Source organism: Oncorhynchus nerka, linkage group LG22, assembly GCF_034236695.1.
Source record: "Oncorhynchus nerka isolate Pitt River linkage group LG22, Oner_Uvic_2.0, whole genome shotgun sequence".
Classification (NCBI taxonomy): domain Eukaryota; kingdom Metazoa; phylum Chordata; class Actinopteri; order Salmoniformes; family Salmonidae; genus Oncorhynchus; species Oncorhynchus nerka.
The window spans coordinates 102061446-102075403 of NC_088417.1; the positions used below are offsets into that span (position 1 = coordinate 102061446).

The 13958-nt window shown below is 44.3% G+C and overlaps 1 protein-coding gene across 1 annotated transcript in view; it reads right to left on the minus strand.

Annotated features, from left to right (window-relative positions):
- Nucleotides 1–13958, minus strand: part of ift74 (intraflagellar transport 74) — a 103174-nt gene that overhangs the window by 40124 nt on the left and 49092 nt on the right. The window contains exons 14-15 of the mRNA XM_065007667.1: nucleotides 8928–8981; nucleotides 999–1096 (exon numbers count right to left, since the gene is read on the minus strand). Of these exons, the coding sequence (XP_064863739.1) occupies nucleotides 999–1096; nucleotides 8928–8981 (152 nt within the window). The remainder of the gene's footprint in view (nucleotides 1–998; nucleotides 1097–8927; nucleotides 8982–13958) is intronic.

The window sequence follows — 13958 nt, forward strand, 5'->3', positions numbered from 1 at the left end:
GGTTGTGTTTGTGTTTGTGAACAGAGCCCCAGGACCAGCTTGCTTAGGGGACTCTTCTCCAGGTTCATCTCTCTGTAGGTGATGGCTTTGTTATGGAAGGTTTGGGAATCGCTTCCTGTTAGGTGGTTGTAGAATTTAACAGATCTTTTATGGATTTTGATAATTAGCGGGTATCGGCCGCGTGTTTATCCCATTTAGTGAATTCTTAATTGGTGAGTGAACCCCAGACCTCACAACCATAAAGGGCAATGGGTTTTATAACGGATAAAAGTATTTTTAGCCAGATCCTAATTGGTATGTCGAATTTTATGTTCCTTTGATGGAACGTTCACAGTTTTGTTGAAGATGTTCAGGTCAAGGTATGTACAGTTTTTTGTGTGCTCTAGGCCAATGGTGTCTAGATGGAATTTGTATTCGTGGTCCTGGGAATTTGACCTTTTTTAGGAACACCATTATTTTGGTCAGAATCTGTGCAGAAGACCTAGGTGCTGCTGTAGGGCCTCCTTGGTCTCACTCACTCACTCACTCACTCACTCTGCTGGAGTGTTCCAGTAGAGCTTCGATGATGGCCTGTGTCTGACGGTTTCTCTCTCTCACACTCACTCACTCACTCACTCACACGCTCTCTCACTCACTCACACACTCTCACTCACTCACTCACTCACTCACTCTCACTCACACACTCACTCACTCACTCACTCACACACTCACTCTCACTCACTCACACACTCTCTCTCACTCACACACACTCTCTCACTCACACACACTCTCTCACTCACACACTCTCTCTCACTCACACACTCTCTCTCACTCACACACTCACTCTCACTCACTCACTCACTCACTCACTCCTCCACCACTCACTCACTCCACCACTCACTCACTCACTCTCTCTCACTCTCACACTCTCTCACTCACACACTCTCTCTCACTCACACACTCTCTCTCACTCACACACTCTCTCTCTCTCTCACTCACACACTCTCTCTCTCACTCACTCTGCTGGAGTGTTCCAGTAGAGCTACGATGATGGCCTGTGTCTGACGGTTTTTCTCCACCTCTGTAGCTTTAGTCTCATCAAATGAATCCAGAAAACCTGTGGAAATATGAATCAATGCCAGATAACGATCAGTATAGACTCCAATACTGCTGACACATAGGATTTACACTATTTAGGCCGTAAAAATAAATCAAATGTTTCTATGACCCCCCCTTCTTTATAAACAGGCCCATTTTGACAACATTCTTGCCTGAATACACCTTTTAGTCCTCCCGTGTGCACGCCGGGGAGGACTGGTAGTAGTGGTGTGCAGGGTGGGCGTTGTCTATTTTAATAAATACATTGAATATACACCATTAAAAATTCTAGCCATTATCAATTGCTTTAGGCAGGTTCCTAAGAAACATTTATAAGGACGAATAAAATGTGTTTTCAAAAAGGAAAATAATTGCATATTTTGAGTTTTAATTGGGCATGTTACAGGTCTGCGTAGCCGTGGTTACACCAGCCAAATGAAATCAATAGTTTGTTATTTTGTTAACGAAACAGACAAAGACACACCTATCCGATCACAGTCAACACAGATACAGTGGGGCAAAAAAGTATTTAGTCAGCCACCAATTGTGCAAGTTGTCCCACTTAAAAAGATGAGGCCTGTAATTTTCATCATAGGTACACTTCAACTATGACAGACAAAATGAGAAAAAAAAAATCCAGAAAATCACATTGTAGGATTTTTAATGAATTTATTTGCAAATTATGGTGGAAAATAAAGTATTTGGTCAATAACAAAAGTTTATCTCAATACTTTGTTATATATACCCTTTGTTGGCAATGACAGAGGTCAAACAGATCTTTTTAAGTGGGAGAACTTGCACAATTGGTGGCTGACTAAATACTTTTTTTGCCCCACTGTATATTTTCTAATAAGAATATAATGGAATATAACAGAACTTGTCACGGGAACGTGTGATATCGCTGACATATTAATATAATTATATTAAAATACCGTATTAAAAGTGATATTTAGAAACAGTCTGTGCCGTTTTCATCCACGTTTCATCTCTTTCCTATTATTATCATCATTTTTTTGTTGTAATTTCACCCCTTTTCACCACAAATTTGTGGTATCCAATTGGTAGTTACAGTCTTGTCCCATCGCCGCAACTCCCGTACGGACTCGGGAGAGGCAAAAGTCGAGAGCCATGCGTCCCCCGAAACACGACCCTGCCAAGCCGCACTGCTTTTTGACACACTGCCCCGCTTAACCCGGAAGACAACCGCACCAACGTGTCGGAGGAAACACCGTCCAGCTGGCGACCATAGTCAGCTTGCAGGCGCCCGGCTCACCACAAGGAGTCGCCAGAGAGCGATGAGACAAGGAAATCCTGTCCGGCCAAACCCTCCCCTAACCCGGACGATCACTGGGCCAATTGTGCACTACCTCATGGGTCTCCCGGTTACGGCCGGGATCAAACCCGGGTCTGTAATAATGCCTCAAGCACTGCGAAGCTTAGACAGCTACGCCACTCGGGAGGCCCAATTTCCTCTCTTTCCACTTTGTTAGGGAGCAGGAGTAGGGGCGTAGCTTCATCATGACACCCATAGAAAATAATAGCAATCCTATTTTCAAAAGCATGCGAGTCTGGTGTTCATATTTCAACCTCCATGGGTTTTTGGAGTTGCCTCCACATGATCGAGCAAAATAATAGGCCTACTCTTATAGCATGTAGGCTACATTATAGCATGTAGCATTTAGGCTACATTATAGCATGTAGCATTTAGGCTACATTATAGCATGTAGCACTTAGGCTACATTATAGCATGTAGCATTTAGGCCACATTATAGCATGTAGCATTTAGGCCACATTATAGCATGTAGCATTTAGGCTACATTATAGCATGTAGCATTTAGGCTACATTATAGCATGTAGCATTTAGGCTACATTATAGCATGTAGCATTTAGGCTACATTATAGCATGTAGCATTTAGGCTACATTATAGCATGTAGCATTTAGGCTACATTATAGCATGTAGCATCTAGCCTACATTGCTACATCCTAAATGTTTCTGATCAGTGATAGATGACCACTTGATTTAGGATACTTTATAGCATGCTAATAATGTGATTGTGATTAAAGATGACCTAGCAGTTGGTCGTGTGTTTGTCTTGTCTTGTCCCATGTAAATAGTGGTTTTCCTAGTTTTATTCGTATATCTCTTTCCATCTACGGACTGAATATACTCTCCTGCAACCCAACTCACCCAATGTGGTAAGGCTCTGCTATTTTTATACTTTAGAACCAGAACCCCCTTCAGAAGCTAGCCAGCTAACTAGCTACTAGATAGTAGTCAGTTAGACACTGCTAGCGGTCCTCACTGTTAACTCGGACACCAGCCAGCTTCAGCACGGTCAATTCCTGCCAGTCTGCACAGCGCAATATCAACCCAGAGCATATCGGACTGCTTTTTCTCTACCACATCCACCGGATTCCTGCCACAAGCCCTGGTCCATTGCACCGGATCATCGCAGCTAGCTAGCTGCAATCCGAGTAGCTACTGCTAGCTAACACCTCTGTCCCGAAGCAAGCATCAGTTAGCCTTGAGCTAGGCCCATCTCCCGGGTGGCCGAAGAGGTCTGCCAGCTAATTCTTGGGCTACAATACCTCTTTTTCCAATTGGCCTGGACCCTTTATTGTCACCTCGGAGCCCTGCCAATCCATCACGACTGATCTGCCGACGTAAACGTCCAATGTGGTTTCAACAGGCTTTTCTGTTGCGACGTCGCCAAAGGCCCATCTGCTAGCCCCGGCCCGCTAGCTGTCTGAATCACAGTGTCTCCAGCCCGCTAGCTGTCTGAATCCCAGTGTCTCCAGCCCGCTAGCTGTCTGAATCACCGTGTCTCCAGCCCGCTAGCTGTCTGAATCCCAGTGTCTCCAGCCCGCTAGCTGTCTGAATCACCGTGTCTCCAGCCCGCTAGCTGTCTGAATTACCGTGTCTCCAGCCCGCTAGCTGTCTGAATCACTGTGTCTCCAGCCCGCTAGCTGTCTGAATCACAGTGTCTCCAGCCCGCTAGCTGTCTGAATCACCGTGTCTCCAGCCCGCTAGCTGTCTGAATCACCGTGTCTCCAGCCGCTAGCTGTCTGAATCACCGTGTCTCAAGCCCGCTAGCTGTCTGAATCACAGTGTCTCCAGCCCGCTAGCTGTCTGAATCACAGTGTCTCCAGCCCGCTAGCTGTCTGAATCACAGTGTCTCCAGCCCGCTAGCTGTCTGAATCACAGTGTCTCCAGCCCGCTAGCTGTCTGAATCACAGTGTCTCCAGCCCGCTAGCTGTCTGAACACCGTGTCTCCAGCCCGCTAGCTGTCTGAATCACAGTGTCTCCAGCTCGCCTAGCGTAGTAGCGACTACCAAACGGCTTCCTGACTCACCTATTTCTGCTCTTTGGACCCTATGATCACTCGGCTACACATGCCTCTCCCTAATGTTAATATGGCTACACATGCCTCTCCCTACTGTTAATATGGCCCTCTCCCTACTGTTAATATGGCTAATGTTAATATGCCACATGCCTCCACTACTGTTAATGGGTTAGTGCCTATCCCTACTGTTAATAATTCTCCCTACTGTTAATATGGCTACACATGCCTCTCCCTACTGTTAATATGCCCCTCCCAACATGCTACACCCACCTCTCCCTAATGTTAATATGTACAGAGACCTCTCCCTACCTGTTAATTAACATGCCTCTCCCTACTGTTAATATGGCTACACATGCCTCTCATGTTACTGTTAATATGGCTACACATGCCTTCCCTACTGTTAATATGGCTACACATGCCTCTCCATACTGTTAATATGGCTCTGCCTCTCCCTAGTTAATATGGCTAAATGTTTTGAATAATGACAAATGCCTCTCCCTACTGTTAATTTTGCCTCTCCCTACTGTTAATATGGCTCTGCATGCCTCACTTTAATATGATGCCTCTCCCTAATGTTAATATACTACCATGAATGTTACTGAATATGGCTACACATGAATTGCAATGTTAATTGGCTAAATGCCTCCCTATGTTAATATGCTACACATGCAAATGAACTGAATCCCCTAAAATATTTGCCTCTCCCTAATGTTAATTTCAGCCTCTCCCACATGTTAATATGGCTACACATGCCTCTCCCTACTGTTAATATGGCTACACATGCCTCTCCCTACTGTTAATATGGCTACACATGCCTCTCCCTACTGTTAATATGGCTACACATGCCTCTCCCTACTGTTAATATGGCTACACATGCCTCTCCCTACTGTTAATATGGCTAGATGCCTCTCCCTACTGTTAATTGGCTACACATGCCTTCCCTGAATGTTAAACTGCTAAGCCTCTCCCTAAGGAATATGGCTGGTGTTTGGAATATGGCATTGCCTTCCTACTGTCAATATGGCTACACATGCCTCTCCCTACTGTTAATATGAAACATGCCTCTCCTAGGTGGCTACACATGCCTCTCCCTACTTTAATATGGCAAACACATGCCTCTCCCTACTGTTAATATGGCTGCACAGTGCCTCTCCACTGTTAAATGGCTCAACCATTTATCAGAATATCAAGACACTTCCCTAATGTTAATATGGCTCACATGCCTGTCCCTACTGAATATGGCTACACATGCCTCTCCCTACTGTTAATAGTCACATGCCTCTCCCTAATGTTAATATGGCTACACATGCCTCTCCCTAATGTTAATATGCTACCTCTCCCTACTGTTAATATGGCTACACATGCCTCTCCCTAATGTTAATATGCCTACACATGCCTCTCCCTACTGTTAATATGGAACACATGCCTCTCCCTAATGTTAATATGCTTGCCTCAGGAATGGCAGCACAGGTCTCCCTAATGTCTGCACGCACATGTGAGGCTGTTATGCCTTTACTGTTAATATGGCTACACATGCCTCTCCTAATGTTAATATGGCTACACATGCCTCTCCCTAATGTTAATATGGCCACATGCCTCTCCCTACTGTTAATATGCCTACACAGACTGATATTCTGTTAATATGGTACACATGCCTTCCCTAATGTTAATATGCCTAACATGTCATCCCTACTGTTAATATGCCTTTCCATGCCTCTCCCTAATGTTAATATGCCTACACATGCCTCTCCCTAATGTTAATATGCCTACACATGCCTCTCCCTAATGTTAATATGCCTACACATGCCTCTCCCTAATGTTAATATGGCTACACATGCCTCTCCCTAATGTTAATATGCCTACACATGCCTCTCCCAATGTTAATATGGCTACACATGCCTCTCCCTAATGTTAATATGGCTACACATGCCTCTCCCTACTGTTAATATGGCTACACATGCCTCTCCCTAATGTTAATATGGCTACACATGCCTCTCCCAATGTTAATATGGCTACACATGCCTTTACTGTTAATATGCCTACACATGCCTCTCCACTGTTAATATGGCTACACACCTCTCCTAATGTTAATATGCCTAACATGCCTCTCCCTACTGTTAATATGCCTACACATGCCTCTCCCTAATGTTAATATGCCTACACATGCCTCTCCCTAATGTTAATATGCCTACACATGCCTCTCCCTAATGTTAATATGGCTACACATGCCTCTCCCTAATGTTAATATGCCTACACATGCCTCTCCCTACTGTTAATATGGCTACACATGCCTCTCCCTAATGTTAATATGGCTACACATGCCTCTCCCTAATGTTAATATGCCTTGTCCACTGCTGTTTGGGTTAGTGTATTGTTGTTTAATTTCCCTGTAGAACCCCCAGCCCCGCCCAACATGCCTCTTTTGTCCCACCCCCACACGTACAGAGACCTCACCTGGCTTAACTGGTGCCTCCAGAGACACAACCACTCATCATCACTCAATGCCTAGGTTTACCTACACTGTACTCACATCCTACCATACCCTTGTCTGTACAGTCGTGGCCAAAAGTTTTGAGAATGACAAATATTAATTTTCAAAGTCTGCTGCCTCAGTTTGTATGATGGCAATTTGCATATACTCCAGAATGTTATGAAGAGTGATCAGATGAATTGCAATTAATTGCAAAGTCCCTATTTGCCATGCAAATGAACTGAATCCCCAAAAAACATTTCCACTGCATTTCAGCCCTGCCACAAAAGGACCAGCTGACATCATGTCAGTGATTCTCTCGAGTGTTGACGAGGACAAGGCTGGAGATCACTCTGTCATGCTGATTGAGTTTGAATAACAAACTGGAAGCTTCAAAAGGAGGGTGGTGTTTGGAATCATTGTTCTTCCTCTGTCAACCATGGTTACCTGCAAGGAAACAGGTGCCGTCATCATTGCTTTACACAAAAAGGGCCTCACAGGCAAGGATATTGCTGCCAGTAAGATTGCACCGAAATCAACCATTTATCAGATCATCAAGAACTTCAAGGAGAGCGGTTCAATTGTTGTGAAGAAGGCTTCGGGGTTCCCAAGAAAGTCCAGCAAGCGTCAGGACCGTCTCCTAAAGTTGATTCCGCTGCGGGATCGGGGAACCACCAGTACAGAGCTTGCTCAGGAATGGCAGCAGGCAGGTGTGAGTGCATCTGCACGCACAGTGTGGCGAAGACTTTTGGAGGATGGCCTGGTGTCAAGAAGGGCAGCAAGGAAGCCACTTCTCTCCAGGAAAAACATCAGGGACAGACTGATATTCTGCAAAAGGTACAGGGATTGGACTTTTGAGGCCTGGGGTAAAGTCATTTTCTCTGATGAATCCCCTTTCCTATTGTTTGGGGCATCCGGAAAAAAAAGCTTGTCCGGAGAAGACTACCATCAGTCCTGTCATGCCAACAGTAAAGCATCCTGAGATCATTCATGTGTAGGGTTGCTTCTCAGCCAAGGGAGTGGGCTCACTCACAATTTTGCCTAAGAACACAGCCATGAATAAAGAATGGTACCAACACATCCTCTGAGAGCAACTTCTCCCACCATCCAGGAACAGTTTGGTGACGTACAATGCCTTTTCCAGCATGATGGAGCACCTTGCCATAAGGCAAAAGGAATAACTAAGTGGCTCAGGGAACAAAATGTCAATATTTTGGGTCCATGGCCAGGAAACTCCCCAGACGTTAATTTATTGAGAACTTGTGGTCAATCCTCAAGAGGCAGGTGGACAAACAAAAACTCACAAATTCTGACAAACTCCAAGCATTGATTATGCAAGAATGGGTTGCCATCAGTCAGGATGTGGCCCAGAAGTTAATTGACAGCATGCCAGGGCGGATTGCAGAGGTCTTGAAAAAGAAGGGTCAACACTGCAAATATTGACTCTGCATCAACTTAATGTAATTGTCAATAAAAGCCTTTGACACTTATGAAATGCTGACAAAAAAATTCTCAAGACACTGAAGCAGAAAACTTTGTGGAAATTAATATTTGTGTCATTCTCAAAACTTTTGGCCACGACTGCACATTATGCCCTGAATCTATTCTACCACGCCCAGAAATCTACTCCTTTTATTCTCTGTTCCCAACACACTAGACAACTACAACATTTTCCAACCAGATTGAACTGCCAAAGGGGGCGGAGGTGCAATCTACTGCAGAGATAGCCTGCAGAAAACTTGTGCTGCCTAGCAACCATCAAGAGTTTAAGAGCGTAGAGCGTGCTAATGTTGCCTCAGCATTATGGCTACGTTACATACTAAGCCGTAGGCAGAACTTGACCGAAATTATTACTAAGTCGTTTTGGCGGAAATAAAAGTTTTGTCTTTGATACCGGGAATAACTTTCAGATAGAAAGAAAAGGACGAAAAAAGTTGGCAGGGAAAACGTCTTAGACTGAAAGGGATACAAGATATGTAACTTTCTACAACCTACGCAGGAATGGTGCACAGAAAGTATGTAATGGTCAACTCACTGTCCATAGTCTCATCTCTCTTCTTTAGTTCTTTGTACTTCTGGTTTCGTTCACCTGTAGGACAAAAAGTGAGTTGTTACTTGAGTATATAGTCTAACCGCTCTTAGAATTAGAGGTGACTTGAGGAACCCTGGAGATCTGCGAGGAACCATTGTTAGTCAATGGTTCATACTTGCACCTTTGGTTAGTTGAGAGGTTCTGGGAGGACCTTTAACGGTTCAATATAGCAACAGGTTCATGGAGGAACCCTGGAGGGATTTGATTTATTAGGATCCCCGTTAGCCGACGCCAATGGTGACAGCTAGTTTTACTGGGGTCTGACACATAACGAACAAAAACATTACAGACAAAATACTTTACAATTCACATACATTTAAACAACATGTAGTGAGTGTGCTTCTATCAGTGGAGTGGGGGCGTGGCTTAGTAGGGGCGTGGTTTAGTAGGGGCGTGGTTTAGTAGTTTACATACATTTAAACAACATGTAGTGAGTGTGCTTCTATCAGTGGAGTGGGGGCGTGGCTTAGTAGGGGTGTGGCTTAGTAGGGGCGTGGTTTAGTAGGGGCGTGGTTTAGTAGGGGTGTTACATACATTTAAACAACATGTAGTGTGTGTGCTTCTATCAGTGGAGTGGGGGCGTGGCTTAGTAGGGGCGTGGTTTAGTAGGGGCGTGGTTTAGTAGTTTACATACATTTAAACAACATGTAGTGTGTGCTTCTATCAGTGGAGTGGGGGCGTGGCTTAGTAGGGGCGTGGTTTAGTAGTTTACATACATTTAAACAACATGTAGTGTGTGTGCTTCTATCAGTGGAGTGGGGGCGTGGCTTAGTAGGGGCGTGGTTTAGTAGTTTACATACATTTAAACAACATGTGTGTGTGCTTCTATCAGTGGAGTGGGGGCGTGGCTTAGTGGGGGCGTGGCTTAGTAGTTTACATACATTTAAACAACATGTAGTGTGTGTGCTTCTGTCAGTGGAGTGGGGGCGTGGCTTAGTAGGGGCGTGGTTTAGTAGTTTACATACATTTAAACAACATGTGTGTGTGCTTCTATCAGTGGAGTGGGGGCGTGGCTTAGTAGGGGCGTGGCTTTAATCAATATATTTTTTGGGCCACCTGTTACAGTAAACAGTTCTGTTGTATTGTCATCACGTTAAATTAAACACTGACAGTTTCATAGCGTCAATGAGGCTAACAGAGGTCTATGAGTTCCTCAAGAACCTATGCAAAATCTAAAGCTAGAATAGTTACCAATTTATTACTATATGTAATGAGGACTGGTCACCCCTCATAGCCTGGTTCCTCTCTAGGTTTCTTCCTAGGTTTTGGCCTTTCTAGGGAGTTTTTCCTAGCCACCGTGCTTCTACACCTGCATTGTTTGCTGTTTGGGGTTTTAGGCTGGGTTTCTGTACAGCACTTTGAGATATCAGCTGATGTACGAAGGGCTATATAAATACATTTGATTTGATTTGATTAATATTAATAATATTACATTAAAATATGTCATATGCATAAATATTAAAGGAAAACTTAAATGTAAAGTGTACAAACTTAACATGATGAACAGGAATTACATTTATGCTAACGGGTTTGCCAAAAATACATTTGAACGCCACGCCTTCAATCTGGAGAGATTCTGGCGGTGTGGCATTCCAAAAAGGTTCCAGTTTAAACCTTTACACAGGGGTTCCTCTAGGACCTTCTTTTAACTGGAGAGATTCTGGCGGTGTGGCAACCCAAAAAGCTTCCAGGCACCTTTACTTCTAAGACTGTAAGAGTCTATATAAAGTAAAGTGGAAGTAGTTCATTCCAAACTAATGCTACTGGAAGGATGGCCTAGTCTAGTTGATTAGTATGTTGGAGGAGTTTGGTGGAGAACAAATGGGCCACAGTAGGCCTCTTACCGTCTGGTCATGACGAGTCAGAGGATATGAGCCAGAGATGAGGACAGGAAACAGTCAGAGGATATGAGCCAGAGATGAGGACAGGAAACAGTCAGAGGATATGAGCCAGAGATGAGGACAGGAAACAGTCAGAGGATATGAGCCAGAGATGAGGACAGGAAACAGTCAGAGGATATGAGCCAGAGATGAGGACAGGAAACAGTCAGAGGATATGAGACAGAAATGAGGACAGGAAACAGTCAGAGGATATGAGCCAGAGATGAGGACAGGAAACAGTCAGAGGATATGAGACAAAGATGAGGACAGGAAACAGTCAGAGGATATGAGCCAGAGATGAGGACAGGAAACAGTCAGAGGATATGAGCCAGAGATGAGGACAGGAAACAGTCAGAGGATATGAGACAGAGATGAGGACAGGAAACAGAGGATATGAGCCAGAGATGAGGACAGGAAACAGTCAGAGGATATGAGCCAGAGATGAGGACAGGAAACAGTCAGAGGATATGAGACAGAGATGAGGACAGGAAACAGTCAGAGGATATGAGACAGAAATGAGGACAGGAAACAGTCAGAGGATATGAGCCAGAGATGAGGACAGGAAACAGTCAGAGGATATGAGACAAAGATGAGGACAGGAAACAGTCAGAGGATATGAGACAGAGATGAGGACAGGAAACAGTCAGAGGATATGAGACAGAGATGAGGACAGGAAACAGTCAGAGGATATGAGACAGAGATGAGGACAGGAAACAGTCAGAGGATATGAGACAGAGATGAGGACAGGAAACAGTCAGAGGATATGAGACAGAGATGAGGACAGGAAACAGTCAGAGGATATGAGACAAAGATGAGGACAGGAAACAGTCAGAGGATATGAGACAGAGATGAGGACAGGAAACAGTCAGAGGATATGAGACAGAGATGAGGACAGGAAACAGTCAGAGGATATGAGACAAAGATGAGGACAGGAAACAGTCAGAGGATATGAGACAGAGATGAGGACAGGAAACAGTCAGAGGATATGAGCCAGAGATGAGGACAGGAAACAGTCAGAGGATATGAGACAAAGATGAGGACAGGAAACAGTCCGATCAAAAGCCTTGAAGTAAAGAAGTCTGATAGAACAACATGATGCAGTGTATATTAGGACAGAGTGAACAAAAAGCATATTTAAGTTTCTACTTCCTCCAAGTACTGAGAGTTACAGTATGGATGCATCCCAAATGGCACCCTATTCCCCATATAGTGCACTTTTACCAGGGCCCGGTGGCAATAGGGAATATGATGATCATGATGGCGCCGACAGACATGGAAGCTCTGCTTCTGGCTCCTAAGACATGACAGACATGGAAGCTCTGCTACTGGCTCCTAAGATATGACAGACATGGAAGCTCTGCTTTTGGCTCCTAAGATATGACAGACATGGAAGCTCTGCTTCTGGCTCCTAAGACATGACAGACATGGAAGCTCTGCTTCTGGCTCCTAAGATATGACAGACATGGAAGCTCTGCTACTAGCTCCTAAGACATGACAGACATGGAAGCTCTGCTTCTAGCTCCTAAGACATGACAGACATGGAAGCTCTGCTTCTAGCTCCTAACCAACTTTGCAGTATTTCGTTTTTTTGTGTGTTATTTCTTACGCTATTAGCCCAGAACAATTTTCATGTTATTACATCCAACTTTAAATAACTTTCGGATATCAGAGCGGCGTTAACTCACCAGCATTACGACCAGAAATACGACAAAAAAAAAAAAAGTACTCAAGTCCTTTTGTTCACCCAACCTAGAATATCTCACAATCAAATGCCGGTCATATTACCTCCCAAGAGAATTTTCTTCGCTTATAGTCACAGCCATGTATATTCCCCCTCAATCTGATACCAAAACGGAACTACACTGGACTTTGTGCAAACTGGAAACCACATATCCTGAGGCCACATTTATTGTAGTTGGGGATTTTAACAAAGCAAATTTGAGGGAAACGTTACCAAAGTTCTATCAACACATTGCCTGTTACTCTCCCTTCTGGGATGGCTAAAAGGCTCTCCCTTCGGCAAATCAGATCACGACTCCATTCTGCTCCTCCCTTCGTAAAGGCAGAAATTCACACAGGAAGTACCTGTGTTAAGGTCTATTTAACGCTGGTCTGACCAATCAGAATCCACACTTCAAGTTTGTTTTGATCACGTGGACTGGGATATGTTCCAGGTTTCCTCTGAGAATAACATTGACGTATACACTGACACGGTGACTGAGTTCTTCAGGAAGTGTATAGGGGATGTTGTTCACACTGTGACTATTAAAACTGAAAGCGTGAACCACCGCATTTAACTAAGGCAAAGTGACTGGGAATATGGTCGAATACAAACAGTGTAATTATTCCCTCCATAAGGCAATCAAACAGGCAAAACTCCAGTACAGAGACAAAGTGGAGTCGCAATTCAACGTCTTCGACACGAGATGTACAGTGCCTTGCGAAAGTATTCGGCCCCCTTGAACTTTGCGACCTTTTGCCACATTTCAGGCTTCAAACATAAAGATATAAAACTGTATTTTTTTGTGAAGAATCAACAACAAGTGGGACACAATCATGAAGTGGAACGACATTTATTGGATATTTCAAACTTTTTTAACAAATCAAAAACTGAAAAATTGGGCGTGCAAAATTATTCAGCCCCCTTAAGTTAATACTTTGTAGCGCCACCTTTTGCTGCGATTACACCTCTTCAACCTCAGGAGGCTCAATAAATGTGGTTTGTCACCTAAAACCCTCACAAACTTCTACAATGTACAATTGAGAGCATCCTGTTGGCCTGGTACGGCAACTGTTGAGCCCGCAATCCCAGGGCTCTCCAGAGGGTGGTGCAGTCTGTCCAACACATATCAACGGGGGCACACTGCCTGCCTTCCAGGACACCTACACCACTCGATGTCACAGGGAGGCCAAAAAGATCATCAAGGACATCAACCACCCGAGCCACTGCCTGTTCACCCCGCTATCATCCAGAAGGTGAGGTCAGTACAGGTGCATCAAAGCTAGGACCGAGAGACTGAAAAACAGCTTGTAGCTCAAGGCCGTCAGACTGTTTAAATAGCCTTCACTAGCCGGCTTCCACCTGGTTACTCAA